Source organism: Pseudophryne corroboree, chromosome 1, assembly GCF_028390025.1.
Source record: "Pseudophryne corroboree isolate aPseCor3 chromosome 1, aPseCor3.hap2, whole genome shotgun sequence".
NCBI classification, from domain to species: domain Eukaryota; kingdom Metazoa; phylum Chordata; class Amphibia; order Anura; family Myobatrachidae; genus Pseudophryne; species Pseudophryne corroboree.
Window position 1 is genome coordinate 177,283,697 of NC_086444.1, and position 23,747 is coordinate 177,307,443.

The 23,747-nt window shown below is 42.4% G+C and overlaps 1 protein-coding gene across 4 annotated transcripts in view; it reads right to left on the bottom strand.

Annotated features, from left to right (window-relative positions):
• Positions 1-2,802: 2,802 nt before the first annotated feature.
• SSBP2 (single stranded DNA binding protein 2) overlaps positions 2,803-23,747 on the bottom strand; it is a 385,422-nt gene continuing 364,477 nt past the window's right edge. For 3 of the 4 annotated variants that reach the window (XM_063963929.1, XM_063963930.1, XM_063963928.1), the window contains 7 exons: positions 22,627-22,662; positions 21,830-21,884; positions 18,794-18,864; positions 13,782-13,860; positions 12,698-12,726; positions 7,719-7,817; positions 2,803-3,382 (listed from right to left, as the gene is read on the bottom strand). In XM_063963929.1, the coding sequence (XP_063819999.1) occupies positions 3,353-3,382; positions 7,719-7,817; positions 12,698-12,726; positions 13,782-13,860; positions 18,794-18,864; positions 21,830-21,884; positions 22,627-22,662 (399 nt within the window). In that variant the 3' untranslated portion in view covers positions 2,803-3,352. The remainder of the gene's footprint in view (positions 3,383-7,718; positions 7,818-12,697; positions 12,727-13,781; positions 13,861-18,793; positions 18,865-21,829; positions 21,885-22,626; positions 22,663-23,747) is intronic. The other variant, XM_063963931.1, reaches the window with a different exon arrangement.

The window sequence follows — 23,747 nt, forward strand, 5'->3', positions numbered from 1 at the left end:
ATACATACACCTCCTATACTGTATGTGATATCTCCATGAACCATTTTCAAAACTCATAAGCTGCCAGGAAGAGAAGATCCACTGGTCGGAGCAGAGAATTATTTAGGTTTCATTTACACAATCCCTGTAAATATCTGTTGCAATATAATTCTTGGTTGAATGACACCATTGTGAGGCTGCTTTATAGCAGTTGCAAATTAGTACTGTACGCTAAGTATATACCTAATGAGACCCCTCACTTCCACAGTCAGCTTAAGAGACAAATCAGGGTATACATGGAGCAGAACCAGATTGCATTCTTGCGCAGTAGTCCTCCGGACCGCCAGGAGTTCTGCTGGTACCCGGTACTAGCTTGTAGAGGCATTCTTACCACTCTCCGGTTAACATCCTACACATATTTGATGCACTGGAGTGAGCTCCTATGATGCCACTTCATTTGCAGGCAATATGTAAAACATTGTTTTGTTTCATTAAACATGTTTTTGGTTTTCCAATCGTGGTCAGTGTAGTTTCCACGCTATGGTATTATTAGAAAGTAAGTCACTTTATTTCTGTTTGTTCTATGTGATATCAACGACTTCAATGACAAAAATAAATACATTTTTTTTGCAATGTCTTGCAAGTTCTAAATAATCAAGTCATGGGGGGAAATTTACTAAGCTCCCGATTTTGACCGAGATGCCGTTTTTTCATCAAAGTGTCATCTCGGTAATTTACTAAGCACTAATCACGGCAGTGATGAGGGCATTCGTAATTTTTTGCAAGTTCAGGTAAAAAATTACGAATGAATACACCAAAAACGCGGCTGTTTAAGTATGAATCTCGGTCATTTACTAAGTGCAAAGCAAAAAAAGAACAAACACTGCCGTGAAAAATTACAACTCGTAAAAAAGTGCTAAAAAAAAACAGACCTGCTTTTTTTATTCGTGATTGGATAGGCATGCACGGATCCCCGTGCATGTATATCAGTGGGAAGGGGTGGGAAAGTGCTTATTTTTTCAAAAAAAATTGCGTGGGGTCCCCCCTCCTAAGCATAACCAGCCTCGGGCTCTTTGAGCCGATCCTGGTTGCAGAAATATGGGGAAAAAAATGACAGGGGTTCCCCCATATTTAAGCAACCAGCATCGGGCTCTGCGCCTGGTCCTGGTCCAAAAAATACGGGGGACAAAAAGAGTAGGGGTCCCCCGTATTTTTAAAACCAGCACCGGGCTCCACTAGCTGGACAGATAATGCCACTGCCGGGGGTCACTTTTATATAGTGCCCTGCGGCCGTGGCATCAAAAATCCAACTAGTCACTCCTGGCCGGGGTACCCTGGGGGAGTGGGGACCCCTTCAATCAAGGGGTCCCCCCCCCCCAGCCACCCAAGGGCCAGGGGTGAAGCCCGAGGCTGTCCCCCCCCATCCAATGGGCTGCGGATGGGGAGGCTGATAGCCTTTGTTGTAAAAGAAAAGATATTGTTTTTAGTAGCAGTACTACAAGGCCCAGCAAGCCTCCCCCGCATGCTGGTACTTGGAGAACCACAAGTACCAGCATGCGACGGAAAAACGGGCCCGCTGGTACCTGTAGTACTACTACTAAAAAAATACCCAAAAAAAGACAAGACACACACACCGTGAAAGTATAATTTTATTACATACATACACACATACATACATACTTACCTTAAGTTCCCACGCAGGTCGGTCCTCTTCTCCAGTAAAATCCAAGGGGTACCTGTTGAAGAAATTATACTCACGAGATCCAGGGGTCCAGGCTCCTCGGGAAATCCAGGGGTAATCCACGTACTTGCATAAAATAAGAAAACGGAAAGCCGAGCCACGAACTGAATGGGGCCCCATGTTTTCACATGGGACTCCTTTCCACGAATGCCAGAAACCCACTCTGACTGATGTCTAAGTGGGTTTCTTCAGCCAATCAGGGAGTGCCACGTTGTAGCACTCTCCTGATCGGCTGTGTGCTCCTGTACTGAGTGACAGGCGGCACACGGCAGTGTTACAATGTAGCGCCTATGCGCTCCATTGTAACCAATGCTGGGAACTTTCTGCTCAGCGGTGACGTCACTTTAGGTCAAGGGTATCCCGGCCAGGAGTGACTAGTTGGATTTTTGATGCCACGGCCGCAGGGCACTATATAAAAGTGACCCCCGGCTGTGGCATTATCTGTCCAGCTAGTGGAGCCCGGTGCTGGTTTTAAAAATACGGGGGACCCCTACTCTTTTTGTCCCCCGTATTTTTGGGACCAGGACCAGGCGCAGAGCCCGATGCTGGTTGCTTAAATATGGGGGAACCCCTGTCATTTTTTCCCCCATATTTCTGCAACCAGGATCGGCTCAAAGAGCCCGAGGCTGGTTATGCTTAGGAGGGGGGACCCCACGCAATTTTTTTTATTATTTTACAGTGTTTAATTAAAAAAAAAAAAAAATAATAAACCCCAGCACGGATCACACAGATCCGGCCGAGATTGATTGTAAAAAAAGTCGGCAGTGTTTTGCTAATCACTGCCGTAAAAATAGGTAAAAAACCACGAATGACATCGACATCGGAAGAAAAGAAAAACCCGAATACGACAGCTTAGTAAATCCATCGTAATCAATTCAAAAAGTTGCAGTTTTACACTGTCGATGTCATTCGTGATTGAACTTTGACCTTTTTTCGGAAATTACGAATCTTAGTAAATTTACCCCATGGTGTCATTCGTGAGGTTTTCAGAATTTATATACAAAACGGCACCTTTACACAAGTCTCTCAAGTGACATCACTAAATTTCCTAAACCCCATCAGTCAATTATTCATAGGATAACTTGTATCAAAAGCAATTTAATAAAAGCACTCATAAGCATTTTATTCCTATCCATGATTGCAGACATTTACAAAAACCAGAACAACATTTGAGTTTACTTTAAAAAATAACTTATTAAGCAGTGATATACACAGCACAAAATAGTTCAGGGAGAAAATGCGACAATTTATCATTCAAAATGTAAACGTGAAGAGAAAAAAAAAATGGAACAGAAGTCTCTATGTCTTGCTACTTAAGATGGCATGTGATAATATCCTTTTACAATGTCCTGTGGGAATATATATATATTTATATATATTTATATATATGTACAGATGATAAATTGCAGTTCGGTTTAGGGCAATTTTTACATATGCCACTCTTTACAGCTGCTTGAGTTTACGCTTGGACCCGCTTCTTCACAAACATGGTAAATGGCAACATAGAGAAAAGAAAGGTTTTCGTGTGACGGGGACCAGGATCCTTGGGTTATGATGAATGGTTCTCCTTGGTGGTAGGTCTGTGAAGAGGGCTAACTCACTGCGGTCTTCATGATGAGACAAGACGATGACTCACACACTCATTGTCATGCTAGGGGAATACTGTAGAGAGAGAAATGCAGTAATTAGTGTTGCAAACGGAAAGAATATGGTGTTACACACTACTGATATTACCCACACTTGGGATCGGATGTAATGACGCCCAAGTTCGGAGGCCGTACGGGATGCCGGCCGACCCCGGATGTTTTTTTTCAAGGGGCAATCACTTACAAGGCAAAACCATGCCTTGTAAGTGATTGTCCCTTTAAAAAACATCCAAATTCGTCTGGCATCCCGCACAGCTCCCAAATTCTGGTATCATTACATTCGGCCCTTAATTTGAATATTTAAAGTGCAAATGCCCCCTGCACAATGGATGCTGCAAAAATAAATAAATCATGAATGTGCAACATTTCAAGTCATTAGGAAAGCTTCATTAATACTGGCCATAAAGTGCTTTAGTAATGTCAAAAGTATATATCATACTTCTTTCAATTTACTAAAACATATTATACACATATATTATGGCTAAGACTCACAAAAAAAATCTGTTCGTTAGGGGTTTTTTGGGCACTTAAAAATCCCCCCTGCGTGCGCAATTGGGGATTATACCAATGTCAGGCTGACTGTGCTGTGCTTGTATGCTTTGGAAAGTTAATGTTCCCCTGGTAAAGTGATTTAATATATTGAATACTTGTTAGGTCAGTCAAAACTTTGTAAGAATACCTTCAGTGTAAGCTTTTAGCAAGCTCAGTATCATTTACTAAAAAAAGAGATGTGTGTTTTTTTTAACATAAACCCACAGAAACTAACATTGGATCTGGTTCAGAGGTGTACGCAACGGGTCTGCAAAAATATGCTAGTGCCTCAGCTGCGGGTATTTGTACAATGATGCCACCAGCAGGATCTGTGATTGACTGCTTACGAACAGTGACGCACCATTGGACCACTGAGTAACCATACTGTTGATAAGACTATCCGGTCGCAAGTATTCCGCTAGAGCCTTTACAAGTGCATATGACGGCTCATACATGCCACCGAAACAGTCACAACACGCCTGCGTTTGACAAGCCACTCCCGTTACCACATATGCTCTCTACATGTCACTCACTTTGCTAATAAATCACTCACTGTGTCCGCTGCCGCTAATCAATTGCTGCACGCGCGGAGAGCGAAAAACACATGCGCAGTACAAAAATAAAATCGCTCAACTGTGCACATATCGGCATTGCATTCACCTCGGAGTCAGGCCCATAATTATACAACCCTTTACTGATATTTTCCTTTCTGTATTTCAACCTAGACAACACCCTTACTGGAACTTATGTGCTGCCTATAGGCATAATGTAATCTTATATTTGGTAAGCAATGATATGACTTGTGTGTAGCATGGCTCGCTATAACAGTGTAATTCTATGCCATGCTGTTAGTGAATCAAGCGACTTGCTTTGTGTTCCAATTTGTTTAATTATTTCCAGCTTATACAGTATAAGAAATCAACCTGACTTCTTTCTACTGTGGATTCAACAAAGTAATGGTATTCCACTGCCATAGTCCATTCACTTCAAGGTTCATTGTGCTGTGTGGTCCGCTTCTGCATACAATACAGCTGGTATAGATGTGTCCACTGACATCTAGCCTCGCTGCACGTTAAACAGCCCTTCTAATCACGCCGTCCTGTGGTGTAACTCAGTAGCGCTGAGCGTTTTCAGCTGTGACTTTTTCAATTAAATGTGTCTTATTCGCAAAACGGTGCAAATAGGATGTGCAAGCATACTCTGCTGATAAATATGATATGCAACATGCCTATATTCTGTGTGCAGCTGCATCTGCAAACAAAATGCTACATTACAGTGTTTCCTAGAAAACACTGTGACATAGCATTTTGTATACAGATACAGCTGAGTATAGGCATGACGCATATCACATTAGTCAGCAGAGTCTGCTTGTGTGTTCTATTTGCATAGCGCTGTGAATAAGATAAATTTTAGACAAAAAAAGACGCCCAGCGCTAACAGAGTTGCGCTGAACTGTCAGCTCACCCACGCCAGGCATCTCCCGCTGCATATTGAGGCAACATGTATGAGGACACATCTGTAAAATACATGGTTATCTTTTGTTAATTTAAACCAGTCTGGACATTCTCCTATGACCTCTCGGATTATGAAGGAGATTTTGCCCACAGAACTGTTGCTCACTAGCTTTCTCACTTTTGTGCAATAATCTCTGTAGGGATGCAGTTGGTATGCTGGCAGACGGGATCCCGGCGGTAAGGATACAGACGCCGGAATCCCGACCGCTGACAATGCCACCAGCCGGAATGCCACCTAACAGGGGCTATTCCCACTCGTAGGTATCCACGACACCCACAGAGTGGGAATAGAACCTGTGGCGAGCGCAGTGAGCAACAGAGTCCGCTGCGTGGCGAGCACAGGAAGCCCGCAAGGGGCTCCATTGCTCTGGCTCCCCGCCGACATTCTGGCGGCTGGAATCCCTTGGTTGATATGCTGACCTCCAGGATCCGACCCGCCAGCATATCAGCCCCAACCCTCTCTGTAGACTGTAGAGACGGATGTAGGTGAAAAGCGTAGGAGCTCACCAGTTACGGAGATACGCAAACCAAACCTTCTGTCAGTGGCACCAACAATCAATCCATGGTCAAACTCACTTAGGTCACATTAAAAGCTACACACCGTATACTGACCCAAACTGGGACAGTGGACATGGAGGGTACAGTGGGCTTTATTCAGAGTGTGGATGGAGGTGCTGCGCATAGTGCAAAGTACCAATGTTTGTGCAGTATGAGTCTTCAACGCAGAACGCAGCACGGCATCACACTGTCCGTGATTGACAGTCTGATGCCATTTGGGAGCGGAAACGGTCCCCATTTCCCATAACGGAGGCGTGTCATCACTCTTGTGTGTTTGGGGGAAGAGAGAAGGGTTAGGCCAGGATAACCATCAGGAGGACAGAGAATTCCTGGTCTCTTTATTATATCTGCAGTGGCCGCCTTGTGTGATTCCATGGGTCACAGGATGTAGCTCGGATGACTAAAGCAAGCAGGAGGCTATGTAAGCAGCAGCGTGCTGGCAGTGCTGGGTGTAACCTGCACTGTGGCTCGGCCTGGTCTGAGCATCACAGACTGTGTGAGCAGTGGGTGCCCCTGAGTGTGGCATGTACTGTGATTAATGGGCGTGATATGCTTTGCCTGCGTTCAGGATGCTGGCAGTCAGAATACTGACCACAGCATCCTGAAAGAGAGAACTACTTACCCTCCCCACTAACCCTTCTAACTCCAACCCTCCCTTCCCTCCTAACCTCCCCACCCAGCAGCCTAACCCTCCTCGGGGGTGCCTAAACCTAACCCCCCACCCCGCAGCCTAAGCCTCCCTTTCCCCCAACCTTCACCACGTGCACCCATGACAAGACACTTTTTGTCCCTTAAATTTTGCTACTTTGTCTTAGTATAAAGATCAATAACATCCATAATTGTAAGCGTTTTACTTGCCACTGTAATGTACTTGTCTTCAAATAAAAGTGTGAAATATTGGGTATTCTTGCTCTTCAAATATTGATAACCAAATGTGCATGAAAACTGAATTTAACAATAAGTTAATTATAATGATAACATTTGAAGTGTGAGGATTGGACAGGAGAGGGTATCATGTCACAGAGAGGGCTTATCTGTATCACGTACACTGTCCCCTCCATATCATACTCTCACTGCCCGCAGCAGGTGCTTATAGCACATTCCCGCCTCTGCTCTGCGGAGCACCAGAAAAGGTGTTTGATTCCTCCCCAAATGCCAGGGAAACTACCTCTCCGAATTCCAGGAAAAATACAGTCCCAATCATGATATGAAGTGGGGGGGGGGGGAGCCTCCAATCACACATGGCCTGAGTGTCACATATAACCTGCAAAAAATGACTGAGCCATTGAAAAAATACCTATGTGTACTTGAAGGATATCATTAAGGAGTGCTATGATGGGAAACAGTTCTTCCATGTTTAAACAGAGATTATGGAGAAGAATGGAACAGGCAGGTTCTACTGATGTTCTAGACAGGCATTAATTGGTGTACTTTAGAAAAGACCATTAGAAACTTGCTTCACAATAGCAAAGCATTAATTAGTTCCCCTATCAAGAAGGATAATCCAATAGTAAGACAGTTCGGAAACCAAACGAGTACCAATCATGTTCTCTTCCTCAGTCATTATCTCACAATGACAGAGAGGGCCGCGCTCTCTGTAGAGTTTAGAAAGAGGTGTCTATTTAACATGGTTACTGACCTATGCCTATAATATGGTGAACAAAGAATGTTGATTATGAACGGTCTTTTAAATAAAGTGCAGCCGGAAAGGGACATCCTTCCTTTTTAAGTAACACACAAAACACTTACACTTTCGCTCTGAAAGGGGTTTAAGAAATTTCCACCCATTTCTCCGTCATCTCTTGGCGTGCCTGGCTGGTTACTCAGACTCATGTTATTCGGAGAGTTCTGTCCGTAAAATTTAAAGATAAATACACAGAAACGTTATTAGAGGCAGTGGATTTTTGTACAGGCATGTGTATGTTATGGTAAATGTGGCAGTTATCAATATCCCTGGCACTGCCCAGAGTGCCACTGTATGGACTGGTTCCAACTGCTGTACCGCAGCCTGGTGAAAGTCACAGGAACACAACCTTTTCTATGGTATGCCAAACACACTGCATCAAATGTATTTCCAGTCATTGCTTTAAAGTGGATCTATTACCACCGCAAACGGAAGTGCGGCCAGCACTAATAGTCACAAGAATATAAGTATACCAATTCACTAGGAACCAGAACCTCATGAGTAGAAGTCAGGCAGCTTCATGCATGTCCATGGTACCCAGCAAATGGATCTGCACTGTTACGATGCTGCATGCTGATTCAGCGCACAAATGAAGGATAGGTCCATTTTAAATTCCAGATGAAGCTACATCTCATTAGCTTATAAATGGCCTTCATTGTGAAAAATGTTTTCACCAATTACAGAGGGTGAACCCGTGTAAGGTCTATCTTCATTCTTTTTGGTGTTGGTAGGAACCTTATAGAGATAGCGGGTCTGTTCAGAGTTGCATGCAAATCAGCCATAATTATATCCACACTGCGTGAATGGATAAAAATGCGGATATTTATGAGCGCGCATAGCCCGTACGCACACTTGGCTTCATCATTATCAGTGCGCCTTTGCACCGACCCTGCGTACATACAACTTAGCACAATTTGCAATTCCATTGACAGTAAATTCAGCATACGTGCAAACCCCCTGTTCCCAAACAAGTTATGCCCCTTCGGCTGCAAATAAAGATATGACTGAGTTGCGTGCAACCCTGAATAGCTATCGATGCACACGTTCAGCTGGGGAACATGTGCAGAACAGACTTGTATGAAACTTTGCCTTAGCCCGAGAGTGAAGGTAATTTACTAACAGTGCTAAGAAGGTGTGAATCACCACTAAAATCACATCAGCCAATCAACAATTAGATTTCATATTTCCAGTGCAAGGTAGACAATGTGAGCACGTCTGGTTGGTGTTTGTATTTTAGCACAGATTTGAGACTTGTAAATTTTGTACAAATGATGCAACTAGCTGCTTCCAGTGCAGTCAGTAAGTCAGGACCCCCAGCCGCATGCTGCTGAATAAGAGAACGGCAGAAAGATGAATCTTTTATATAGATCAGTGGATTTGAAACATGATCCAGAAAGAGCTGATGGTTTATGGATAACTACGGTAAAGCAAACTTGGAACAGTAATCACTGGCTCAGTCATTTTAAAGGCTTGTGCACATTAGTGTTATTTCAATCCATACGAAACTGAACGGAGAAAGAGATGGATAGAAATGACAGCTTTATGCCCTTAGTCTTTGTGCTATATTAGTAATGTGATCTACATGTGTCTTATATTTTTCCAGTCATATGAAAACATAGTACAAGCCCCACTCAGTGACTTGAAGTGATGAAAGGCATTGGTGGAACAAGGAAGGAGAATAATGCCTGTATATGAGACTTTCACATCATACAAAGGATCCAGCGAGTTATTTTGTTTCTGTGCAGGGTAAATACTGACTGCTTTATTCCTACACTGCAATTTAGATTTCAGTTTGAACACACCCCACCCAAATCTAACTCTCTCTGCACATGTTGTATCTGCCCCACCTGCAGTGCACATGGTTTTGCCCATTACAGAACAAATTTGCTGCTGCGATAAGGTCTGAATTAGGCCCCAAGTTTCTTTCAGGATTGGAAATATTTTTGCAAATGTACACTTTATCACCTGCACACATATTATTAATCATATGTAAAAATTAAAATTTGCTCATTGTGTGGTATAAATAAATACTAATTTGTTAAAACCTCATTAAAACCATGTAATCAATAAAGACATACTGTACTGCAATAGACAGTAAAGAAAACTGAAAAGAAAAAGAAAATACATAGAGTATACGTACTATTACGTATAAATGATAACAGGATTAGCAAAATTATATCAACTGAAATGTCCACACAATTACCCAAACCATGTAATTAATTTGTTGTCGATCTCAAATTAATGTGTATACACGGAGAATCAATTTAATAGTGCGGTCACAAAACTACAAATATACACAGATTCCAAAATTAGATTACAGTAAGTACAGCACTGCCTATTCTCCTGATCTGAGAGGCAGATGTGTGATGCACAATAATTAATAATTAGGATTTTATCTGGAACCGGTTTGAGCATCCGGTCAATGTACTGGTAGTAGGAGGAAAACACATGTATTGTATCATAACTGATGCTTGAATAATCCTCTATCCGGTCCGTATAGTGGTAACAAGGAGAGGACCCAAGTTTCATGCATGGAGTGAGAGTAATCTACACTATTTCTACCTGCAGAGAACTTGGGGAGGAACCTTATTACTCTTTGTAATGGTTACTTACAGCACTATGCATCAGAAACCTCAACTGGCATCTGGCATTCACTCGGATTAAAAGAATAACCTTGTTATAATCTCCTAGTTTTGGAAACTGTTAATAATTAGAATTCTGTGGCTGACAATTACTGGATGGGTTCTCCATACATATATTATATGCTGTAAGGGGATGTAGTTATGCTCACAATACCTCCCCCCTATCTACCGCCACCTAAGCATGCCGACTAGCAGGGGCTATTCCCACTCATGGGTGTCCACGACAGGCATAGAGTGGGAATACCACAAGGGGCTTGTTGCGTTCTCCGCCCCCCCCAATGTAATCTGAAAGCTGATTACATGTTTTGGATAGTTGTCCTTTTGCAGATACCCCTTTATAAGTATATGAAATTTAAAATGATGTTTCTTTTTGATCCTATCTGTACAAATTTAAATTATATTCTAAATGTGGGTGTTTGTAACTATACCATCTGCGGTTACATGGATATAAATGGGTTTCTCCTACATACTGCGCAGAGAGTTGATTATTTTGTGCAACTCCGAGAGAACCTTATTCTTTGTATTTTTTTCAAAATAATACACTTATATAAGTAGAGGACAGTAACGGAATAAAATAGTTTAAAAAACAGACATAACCCGGGTCCCGCTTGAAAAATGCTAAAAAAAAAAAGAAAAGTAAAAAAGGTTTTGGTTCTGATCTGCCGTCAAATTCTATGTTTCTATGTTATCCCAGATAAAAAGTTTTCCATCGTAAGGGAAGTCTACCCCAACCACCCATCTGTTGTGGGTGCATTTGGAAAAATAAAGAGACTGTGGGCCTAATTCAGAGTTGATCGCAGCAGCAAATTTGTTAGCAGTTGGGCAAAGTCATGTGCACTGCGGGGGTGGGGGGATGGCAGGTATAACATGTGCAGAGAGAGTTAGATTTGGGTGGGGTGTGTTCAAACTGAAATCTAAATTACAGGGTAAAAATAAAGCAGCCAGTATTTACCCTGCACAGAAATAAAAAAACCCACCCAAATCTAACTCTCTCTCAGCGGTGCAAGTATGCGGGTATGCTCGGGTACGGAGTACCCTTAAGAATTTGACAGCGGGAAATGCAGTACCACCTGCCACACACTTTGCCATTGCCACAATTATAATGTGCCACAAAGCAACAAGACCATGGTGCTTGGCAGCATGACGGCTCCTCCCACTTTGTCAGGGTTACTGGGAGTGCGACAGTGGCTGTATTTTCCTGTTATAATGGAGCCATTACTATATATTGTTCTTAAATTGGGGGTATTACTATATATTTCTATTGTACTGGAGGTATCACTATATATTTCTATTATACCGGAGGCTTTACTATATATTTTTAGCCTTGCCTCCAGAATACAAAAAAAAAGGGGCTATGTCATGTGGCCACACCGCTAGTGTCATGTAGCCACTCCCACTAGCAGCATGTGGCCATGCCCCATCACAACACATGACCACGCCCATTTGTAGGCACTCAGTACCAATAAGAAAATATTTCTACTTGCACCACTGCTCTCTCTGCAAATGTTATATCTGCCACACCTGCAGTGCACATGGGCCCTCATTCCGAGTTGTTCGCTCGGTAAAAATCTTCGCATCGCAGCGATTTTCCGCTTAATGCGCAATGTCCGCACTGCGACTGCGCCAAGTAAATTTGCTATGCACTTAGTAATTTTACTCACGGCTTTTTCATCGGTCTGGCGATCGTAATGTGATTGACAGGAAATGGGTGTTACTGGGCGGAAACAGGCCGTTTTATGGGCGTGTGGGAAAAAACGCTACCGTTTCCGGAAAAAACGCAGGAGTGGCCGGAGAAACGGAGGAGTGTCTGGGCGAACGCTGGGTGTGTTTGTGACGTCAAACCAGGAACGACAAGCACTGAACTGATCGCAGATGCCGAGTAAGTTTGAAGCTACTCAGAAACTGCTACGAGGTGTGTAATCGCAATATTGCGATTACTTTGTTCGCAATTTTAAGATGCTAAGATACACTCCCAGTAGGCGGCGGCTTAGCGTGAGCAACTCTGCTAAAATCGCCTTGCGAGCGAACAACTCGGAATGACCTCCCTGGTTTTGTCCAACTGCTAACAAATTTGCTGCTGCGATCAACTCTGAATTACCCCCTGTGACATTAGGGAATGGGCACAGAGGGAAAATAAAAACTTGATTGGTCTAAATCAGAATTTTGTACAACCATCTTCCATTATACCAGTCTTAGCTTTCATGTTCATCCTACCACTGGCATAAAAAAGCTATAAAGTGTTACTGCAACACTTCAGTAAATTATATACCAAATCATTTATCACATGCAATAAGTCATAAGCTTTGCATTTCCTTTATTTCAGCCATAAGGACAAGAAGACAAGACAACTGAATTCCACAACCTCACTCCTCCCTTTGGAAAGGCTGAGAACAAGTACTCACCTTGGAAATACTGTCCATGTCCCCTGAGCCTGCAAAACACAGCCCTGATTAGGAACACTTCAAAACATTCATATACAGTACTGGCACAGGATAGGTTACACGGAGTCACAGAGGAGATCTAGAACTGTGACAGTAGACTTAAATAAATGCAGATTTCGTCATTCCCAATATAACGATCTGTCATTCTTCATTAGTGCTAGCAGTGCATTAAAATACTCAGCAGAATCCCCACTCCCAGCAAGCTATAATTATGTTCCAAATACACAGGTTATACTTTTAGCATTAGGCAGAGGTCAGAGGCTGCGAGTATCACATAATCAAGTCATGAATAATGCTCCCTAGAGACCTTACTAAGAAAGCTGCAACAGCCAGGGAACTTGCACGCAGTAATAACAAGGCTTTCCTGTATTGCCAGGTTGTGCAATAGGAGTATAGCTACTGTAGTAAGGAGTACTATCACAGCCTCATTAATGAACCACTGCTGTATAAAGGCTACATGGTATGTTTCGCGCACTGTAACAATTAACAGCCTGTTTTTTCATCACTTGTAAAAAAAATTCTTGTACTACTGGCAGCTTCATCCATCCCGACCGTCCTTAAGGTCCATACACACGGAGCGATTTTGACTATATAGTCAAAATCGCTCAGAAAGTTAGTGCATATCGCTCTGTGTGTACACAGCCAGCGATAGCGATGCGCGTCCCCGTCAGGTCGCTATCACTGCTAAAAATAGACTGTGCAGGCAAGTCAGTTTTGGCTAGGCCGCTGGAAAAGAAAAAGCATCCCCTTGCTTAAATGAGTTAGCCAAAATCGCCCATAGCCAAAATCGCTGGAAAAGTTAGTCAAATTCTCCTACTGCCAGTTCAAGGTAAAACGCTCAGTCAAAATCGCTCATTGTTAAAATCTTTCCGTGTGTATGCACCTTTAGTTTGGGACGTTTTGATGCTTATTTGTAGTAGCAAAGCCACATTTATACAAAAGTTAAAAAAAATAAAATTAAAAAACCCCACAAAAACAAGTCTCATGAATGGAAAAACAAAAACATTTTTCAGAATTTAAATGTGTATAATATTTAGACACGTACCTAATGAGCCATTTATATGGTGCGGTTCCAATCCACCTAACCCACTCATTGGGCCGTCTGATCCAGGACCCATAGGAAACTAGCGCAAAAGAAACAAGAACCAGTATTTAAAATATTGGTCCTACCTGCAGGTGGCCATTAATTTAGGAGTTCACTAATAAAATGACCTTCCCTTACTATTCATATCAGCACTGTTACCTTTAATTACTTATTATATGTTAATTTTGGACCCACTGAAATCTGTGTATTCAGGCTTGTACTATGTAAAAAAAAAAAAAAAAAAACACCTAGAAGGCACGTCCAATAAATTTACTTGTACTGATTTTAACTATGAACCATATAGAGTCTGTTAAATGTATATAATTCATGACTATGACACTATTGCAGCTAGAGGTAAGCTTTGCACAACGTGGAGTATAATGATAAGCTATGGATGATTGAGAAACAAGGCTTTCTTGCTTTGTGAATCATTACTATACCCCTGAAGAAGTCCTATCTAAGGGACGAAACACGTAGGGTGATTGGTGTCATATTGGTGCATCATTGGTGAAGTCACAATTCGTGGAGGTCAGAGCAGTCCTAGGGTGCAGGCAGGCTAGTTAAATCTCTTCCTAATTGGTAGCAACAAATATGGCACCTTTTTAGGTCCTATGTAAGCATTTTTATTGGAACTTATGTTTTACGAAGAATAAAAGATCACAAATGTATTAATGAGTGGCTCTTTATGCTTTTTTAGGTGATTTTATTGGTATGAGGGTATAACTGCAGAACCCACTGGATTAACAATCCGCTGTATGAGAAAATCCTTGGTGGACCAAAGAGAAGTATTTGCAGCTGTAGAGTATCTTGATCCTTTAAGTGACTATAAGTGGAAGTTCACTTTCCTTTTATGAATTCTATACTCCAATGGACAATTAACAAACTTTCTAGAGTTTATTAGGTGAAATCAGTACAAGTAAATTGGGAATTTACTGGTAGCGCACTATTGTTGTATGTTTTTTATTTATATTTTTGGATTCTACTAACAGTGGATATAATGAGAGAAAGTTTTTTTACAGCACAATAAAGGGATTTTTGAATTGTACTGTGATGTTTTAAAACAAAGCAAAACAAATATACCTACAGTATATGCTACGTGTGCATGTCAGTTTTAGGGACGGATGTAATGACGCGTGAGTTCAGCGGCCATGCGGGATGCCGACTGAACTGTGACGGTTTTTTAAAGGGGCAATCATTTACAAGGCATGGTTTTGCCTTGTAAGTGGTTGCCCCTTTAAAAATTATCTGCGTTCGCCTGGCATCCCGCACGGCCGCTGAAGTTGCATGTCATTATATCTGGCCCATGGCGTATGAACTCAGAAGCAGATTTACGGCAAGGCATCCAAAGCGGATGCCTAGGGCCTGGGGGGGTCCCAGGGGCCCGCCGAAAGGGCCCGGTTTACTCACAGCATTTAAAAATATCTGTGTATGGTGGGCTGTTTTAATGGTCCCCGGAAGGCTTTCAGTGTTTAGAGAAGCTGCCGGGTGCCTGCCCATTCTGCGCTCACCTACACCCTTCTGATTTAAGGTATTGTGCATGTGACATCATGAAGCACGTGCATCATGACGTCACACGCATTCAGAGAGGAGCCGGCTGGGTCGCAGTGCAACTGGCGCTTCTGGGAGCCTGGGAACATGATGGGTCTGTGTCCGGAAGCAGGCTGTAGCAGAAGGAGGACTTTTGACGAAAGTGAAGGTGACACACTGTCCTGCTCGTGCAAGGTGAAAGGGAGGTGGAAAGACGACGTATAGACAGGCAGAGGGGTCATTTGTGGCATTGGAGGGGAGGAGGGAGGATACTATTGTGTGACTGTATGGTTATCCTGTTGTCTCTGGGAGTGAGTGGGGCATGTGGTACAATGAGAAGTGAATGGGCTACAGTGAGTGGGTATGTGAGACAGTGAGCGGGTATGTGTGACAGTGAGGAGTGAGCAGGAATGCGTGACAGCGAGGGCTGAGCGGGAATGTGCGACAGCAAGGGGTGAGTGGGAATGTGCGACAGTGAGGGGCGAGTGGGAATGTGACACAGTGATTGGGAAGGTGAGTGGGAATATGTGACAGGGGGTGGGGTGGCATACGCAGGCTGGGCAGGGGCCATCTGCTACATTTGGGGGGCGGGCTTATAGAAGGCTACCATCTCGGGCTGAACAGGACTGATGCAGCCTGTTTCAGTGAGATAACAGCCTAGCTCTGCAAGGTCCAGCACTGCAACCTCCCTCTCAAAGTGCAATTTATTATATAATAAATAAGGTACCTCATTTAATTTTTAATCAGGTGTCCTGCATGTCCTGCAATATTTAAGTATATTCAAATACCTCTCAGTGCTATCCAGCTGCCCCAGCAACACAGAAAGGGATAACTTCCCCTTTGCTGGATAGTTTTTGCAGATGTGCACACGCATAACACAGATTTGGGCACTCATTTGCAACAATGTGAAAAACGTAAATAAAAAATAGACTAAATTGACTAAAAGAGCATCTTAAACCTTATCTTAAACCTTAATTTAAAAAAAATAGAATTAATAAAATGTTCTATCTGCTAAACCCCCACCCCCCCTGCAGTGCACATGGGCCCTCATTCCGAGTTGTTCGCTCGGTATTTTTCATCGCATCGCAGTGAAAATCCGCTTAGTACGCATGCGCAATGTTCGCACTGCGACTGCGCCAAGTAACTTTACTATGATGAAAGTAATTTTACTCACGGCTTTTTCTTCGCTCCGGCGATCGTAATGTGATTGACAGGAAATGGGTGTTACTGGGCGGAAACACGGCGTTTCAGGGGCGTGTGGCTGAAAACGCTACCGTTTCCGGAAAAAACGCAGGAGTGGCCGGGGAAACGGTGGGAGTGCCTGGGCGAACGCTGGGTGTGTTTGTGAGGTCAACCAGGAACGACAAGCACTGAAATGATCGCACAGGCAGAGTAAGTCTGGAGCTACTCTGAAACTGCTAAGTAGTTAGTAATCGCAATATTGCGAATACATCGGTCGCAATTTTAAGAAGCTAAGATTCACTCCCAGTAGGCGGCGGCTTAGCGTGTGTAACTCTGCTAAATTCGCCTTGCGACCGATCAACTCGGAATGAGGGCCCTGGTTTTGCCCATTTGCTAACAAATTTGCTGCTGCGATCAGACCCGAGTTAGGCCCTATATAACATACTGTAGTAATAGCTGTAGATATCAACACACACACACACACACAGTCACACACACACACACACACACACACAGTCACACACACACACACACACACACACACACACACACACACACACACACACACACCTGACAGAGGGGCATAGATCAGAAATTAAACCATAGTGCTATGGATTGTTTGAGGAAGTGGGCCCCAAATCTGTTTGTTGCTTAGGGCCCCCTGAGGTCTCCATCCGCCTCTGTGTGAACTTAATACCCAAGCTTGACAACGAATAGGTTAGGACACTTCATTTGTATAGGTTTTTCATTAGTAAGTGTAGCATGGAGTACAGGTTGAGTATCCCATATCTAAATATTCCGAAATACGGAATATTCCGAAATACGGGCTTTTTTGAATGAGAGTGAGATAGTGAAACCTTTGCTTTTTGATGGCTCAATGTACACAAACTTCGTTTAATACACAAAGTTATTAAAAATATTGTATTAAATGACCTTCAGGCTGTGTATAAGGTATATATGAAACCTAAATGAATTGTGTGAATGTACACACACTTTGTTTAATGCACAAAGTTATTAAAAATATTGTCTAAAATGACCTTCAGGCTGTGTGTATAAGGTGTATATGAAACATAAATGCATTCTGTGCTTAGATTTAGGTCCCATCACCATGATATCTCATTATGGTATGCAATTATTCCAAAATACGGAAAAATCCCATATCCAAAATACCTCTGGTCCCAAGCATTTTGGATAAGGGATACTCAACCTGTATAGGATCAGGACCATCTTAACAGCAGCGTAGGCCCCTGGGCAAAACAATGTACTGGGGCCCCTACCTATCCTCCTGCAGTAGGGGAAGGGGGTGCTATCGGCGTCAGCTTTGATGTCCCACACACGGTAGGGGGTGTTCTATCTTCCGCTCAGCATGTTGGACCTGGAGCAGTAATTTCTGCTAATTACTCCTTTACTGCACAGATGGTGGAAGATGGTGCAGGATGAAGAACACTAAACTGTAGAAGGGTGCATTGGGCTGAATGAAGGCGCCCCAGTGCATGACTTCCAGGGTTGTAGGGGATGTTTAATACGCAGGGTAGGGGAGTGGGCTTAATATTCATCATTTTCTGGTGGGAGTGTAGCTTGCTTGACTTATAATATCTCCAGTTCCTGGAAATAGATTTCCTAGCTTTCAATTGAATAAACAACTAGATAGTCCCACCTTTCAGGAGATACTGGTGACTTGGGGATCAGAGTTCAAGAGGCAGAGCAATCCACGGACAAAAATATAAAACTGCATACCAGATGTGTGGAGCTGGAGCAGGGACCAGCTGCTGGAAGGCTGCTGTCTCTGGTTCTGGACATAGTAGAGATTGGCTGCCAGTGTCCACTGAAAGGGGAGAGTCTCAGCTTTCGGAGCATACCCTCAGACAAACTCTAAGTCAGACACAACCCGAGATACCGGGCTGGGAAGAGCAATTAACAGGCTCAGATGGGGACCACTACTTTGAAGTCGGATATCTCCGGTTCCCCAGGGCCGATTTTCAAAAATCTAGTACCCCTGGTAAAAGGGGACTCTCAGCTATCAGCCTAGGGCCCTTATACTCTTGGGGCCCTTGGGCAAGGGCCCATTGAGCCCATACGAAAAGACGGCCCTAGATAGGATGTGATGTGGAAGCAGGTTAAACATTATAGAAAAAAAAAAAAAGTTTTACTTTTAACCAACATTCTGCGTTTCTTACATTTTAGACTAATAAAGATAAAATAATCACCAAGAAAAAACAAAAATAAAATAAACAGTAAAACGTTGACCACTGCCCAATCCTTACGTTAGGTCTGTTGGCGCCGGGAGGTACTGCATTCATTAATGTGTACATATTGTCTCCAGAGTTTGTTGAATCTTAAACAGAAGGTCACATTCAAGAGTTATATTAATGCAATAATGTAAAGTCATACATACATGTAATACTTAGTAGCAGAGGTAAATTGAGCAATTGCTATAAAAACAAAATAACACGCTAAGCATAAGATTGTACAGGTGAATAGCTAAGACAATGCTGAACTTATTTCATATTAATTGCTTGAAAAAGAATCAAAATTAGAAGTCAGAAAAACAACTAATGCTTTCCTCATTTGCATCGGGAGGGTGGGAGTGGGGGTCCATGTGCATTGTGTACACTTATACCTGCAGCTGGCGATCCCTCAGATCACATTTTCTGCATGTGCACAAGATATTACTAGCTCTGGCACACGGGTCTAGAGGTGGTAGTGGGCAGGGGTCTGTTGTGGATGCAGTGTGTGCGGCATGGGAAACCCCTTCACCCAGGAGCCCATGTACACTGCATACCCTACACTATTATAAATACACCACTGGCTTTCCTACAAATACGCCTTATAAAAAAAAAGTATGTTTGTGGATGCACTCATTGTATAGATCATCATCGAGTATACCAGACTATGGTGCCTATCACCCCCTACACATCTATTCACTGTCTATTTCCCTGGTGCAAGCTCTCACTTCAGGGCTATGGTAAAGCAACCACACATGTACTGTAGCAAGCAACCGACTGTGGTTCTTTGCAGTATGACTTTGCCAAATATAGCGCTGTAATGCTAACCACCAAACCACGGATATGTTTTACTTAACACCGCAGCTAATCGCAGGCTAAATAACTGTAAATGTAGAAGCAAGATGTGAGAACTGCAGTGTACACAAGATGACAGATGATGGCAATAATAAATCAGTTAAAAACACACACACCCTAATTATATATATATATATATACACATACATATATATATATATGTATATATATATATATATATATATATATATGTATATATATATATATATATATATATATATACACACACACACTTACATATATTATATAGGCAGCTTGCCATTCCCCAAATGTTTCAACCAGCCCCACTACCCTACCTTGTATATGCTCGAAAACATTAGCATGGCGTCCGGTTACTGGTCAGCCCCTAAGCTGATTAGTACACAGCTGAGGGCCTCCAAGCAGTGAACACCTGCAAAACTCTTTGGTGTACTTCCCATCCCAAAAGCAAAGACCTTTAGAGGCAATAGGGCTCACCCTGACCCCCTGGGTTATGGGGGTCCAACTTATTGCCATCCCAGAGATCCCAATGTACAGGGGTCCTTAGGCTCTATAAAAGAACCAGCCTTATGATGAGGAGTCTTGGTTATTATTAGAACACCTTATGCTGCTGGTGCTGCATATTTCCCCTTTATAGTGATCATCATCCAAAGCTGTGTAGCTCTGGGGCTGGCAGCATAACTTCCAGCTACCCCAAATATCAATTTATGGATGCAATGGCATGTATATGTAACAGAAGGGGAAGGTGCACAATATATTACGTATTACTCCCTCTCCACCCCCTTCAATTTAGTCTGAACGAAGAAGAGTCATCTTCTTAAATTTGGATCTGATTAATGACACAGGTTCCGATCGGGTGGTCTTCAGTATGCCGACTGTCGGGATCCCGGCGCACAGTATACCGGTGCCAGAATCCCGACAGCCGGCATACCAACAGATTTTCTCCCTCATGGGGGTCCACGACCCTCCTGGAGGGAGAATAAATAGCAAGAAGCGTTGGTATGCCGGCGGTCGGGCTCCCGGCGCCGGTATGCTGATCACCGGGAGCCAGGCCGCCGGCATACCATACTACACCCGTTCCGATCACATGGTTACTATGTATTGCATATTTGCTATGTTATATGCTTATTTGATGCCTATATATTTGCTTAATAATTTAATTTATGTGTATCTTTTGTAGTGTATCGTCACAAGATGTTATACAATGTTCTTTTTTTCCCCTTCCCCCGTTTTCTTCCTTTCTGTATTCCCCTTTAGGAAAAGAAAATACCTCAATAAAAATTATTGGTGTAAAAAAATAAATAAATTTAAAAAACAAACAAAAATATATACATTGTATATATGTATGTATATATATATATATATATATATATATATATATATATATATACACACACACACACACACACACACACACACACACACACACACACATTTTATATGTATGAGCCATGCTAGCTGTGCCTGAATAGTAATAGTACCTGGTCTCCATACCTAGGCTGGTCTAGAGCTAACAATAAGTAAGGAATGACAGCATGCACGCCACATCAAATTCTAGAAGCCATTCTGTTGGACATACAATGTTCATTTATACTGGTTGGGCAACATCTGTCTGTCTATCTGTTGTGGAAGTGCAAGTTCCTGCACATTATAAATGCTTGAATGTATAATTCCACAGCAGCTGGTCAGCTGGAACATGATGATTGTAATGTATACAATACTTCCTAAACTGCCCCATCTGCACTGTGTATTCTGTGTTATAAATAAATGATCCAATGGATGATTTGCCCCCTTCCAAATGTTCCCACTGTACACATGTAGTCCACAGGTGCGGGATCCCCCAGTCAGAGTAAAACAAGCCCCAGGCTGGTTAGGGCAGGATTTGTGCCTGTAAGGGGTGTGATGGCTAAAAATCCAGTGTGCCCCCCTCTCAGAGGCTCCGATGTGTGTGTCAAGGGAATTGATAAGATTGGGAAACCTGGAATTCTGCAATGCAGTGGGCCAAGTATAATGAACACGAATCTCAAAATTCCCTTCACTTTTAGCCAATAGCAAGCAGTCATTGTGGGAACCCACTTGTTATTGGTTTGGCAGTGGAGTTGCGTCTGAATACATGTTGTCAATGTTATTTTGCATCTGTCGTAATTCGTTCTGGAGAATTTTTTTGGGATTACAAACATACTTAAATACACATACATAGAAGCATGCACACTTGTACATAAACTAGATGAGTAAATATACCTGCTGGACTGGGCATAATCGGAGTGCCTGGAGGACCACCACCACCAGGAGGACCCTGCAAAAAAGCATGAAATAGGTTAGGTGTTTCAGCATACGGAAGAACTGCTGTGGACTAAAAAAAAAAAATATTATAAATTATAATGATAAAATATCAATAGAGATAAGAGCACTGAATGCGTTTTCAAGTGTATGTCCCTCCAGTATATACAACTATTGCTATATAATAATGGGTTCCCCTAAATTAAGCTGAAAGCCCCAATCTGGGTTCTCTGTCCCACTGCTCACACATGAGGTTGCTGCATTAACCAGTCACTTATACTTGCCAGTAAAGAAATGGTTAAATGCAATTATGAGAAAGATTTCAATTACACAAGTGGAATCACTAATTCCATGTAGTGCATAGAAGGTTTCTACACCAGTAATTGTATTGGTTCCACATAAACTGACCACATTAGAGGATTCCACTTCTGCAAATTGCAGAATGAATCAATGGATTCTAAATACCTCATTGTTGCAAATGATTCTGAAGTACCATTAAACAGTCGCACGTATTGCAATGGATGCTATTATGTAGCACAGCCTGGCTCTCTCTGTATCTGTGCGCAGATTGGTAACTGTTCTTCAAACAAATATCAACATATGCACATTAAACGACAGACAAAACAGCCGAACACGGCTCAGATGTTCACTCCACAGACAATACACAAGGGCTCCTCTTAACATCTGGATAACTATTTCTTTGACTAAATAAAATGTAACATCATTTCCAATGAGCAAACAAAACCAGATGAACTTACTACATAATTCCCGGGAGACGCAGACGAGTAGGGTATCTGAAAAGAAATAAAAAATCAGTTACAGTACTTTTTCACTGTTCAAAAAAACAAAACAAAAAAAACCAGTCTATTGATTGTTCTTCCTTTTTGTGTAATTTGGTTTGCAGGACATATTCTTCTCGTTTGTTAGATTAGTCCAGCTTTTACCACACAGACTTGAAAGGCTAATCGTTTTAAGCTGAGGGGAGGCAAGCCACACTATGTAGATGGAAGCAGCTGCGTCTAACTTTACACCAGGGAGCAACAGTGTGAGGGAAGCCAGTGCGGAGGATAGACGCACAGTGTGGGGTCTTGTGCTTCTCATAGAACTTGCTGAGGATAAAAGTAGGCTTAGTTCAACAGCAGATCAGTCGCGCACGGTTATATTACAAACTGAATGAATGTTACACTTTCTCATCTGTCATGAGGCTTTCCTACTGAATGAGGACTACTAGATGGTAAGCTCTCCCGAGCACGGCCCTCTTCCCTCCCTAACTTACACATCATCTCTTCCCCATTGTCCACAACTTCACCAAACCTTTGTGTTTAGCCAGCACTGTTTTTCTGGGTATTATGATTGCATGTGCAGCAATGTAAATATAGCTTGTATCTCATGCAGTGTTAGGTACTTTTGCTAATTTTTTCTTGCTTTGCACTACTTCACCTTATGTAATTTGGCGCTGCAGACTCCTTGTGGCGCCATATGAAGTATAACAATAAATTGTTAAGGACAAACTCCTTAGGTGGCAGCAGTCGTATCGAGTGACCACATTAAGTCTATACCCATGTATTTTGCACATGCTGATTATTCAATTATAAGTGAAAAATAAAACAGACTAGATAAAAGAAATGAGAAATCTACAATTGTACAAAACCATGAAGAAGACAGGAAAGAAACAACATAGATATTACTGCTCATTGGAGGTATCCACTTCAGCAACAGAATTTATCCTTAAAAGTTAAATTGCTTTCAATACTTATTATTTATTATTATGTTATTCCAAACTACATACATACTCTGTAATGCCTGTTTGCAGACTGAGCACTGTATTTCAGCCACCTGCTTCACATATAAAACTAAACTTTTTCTAACTTAGTTGTCA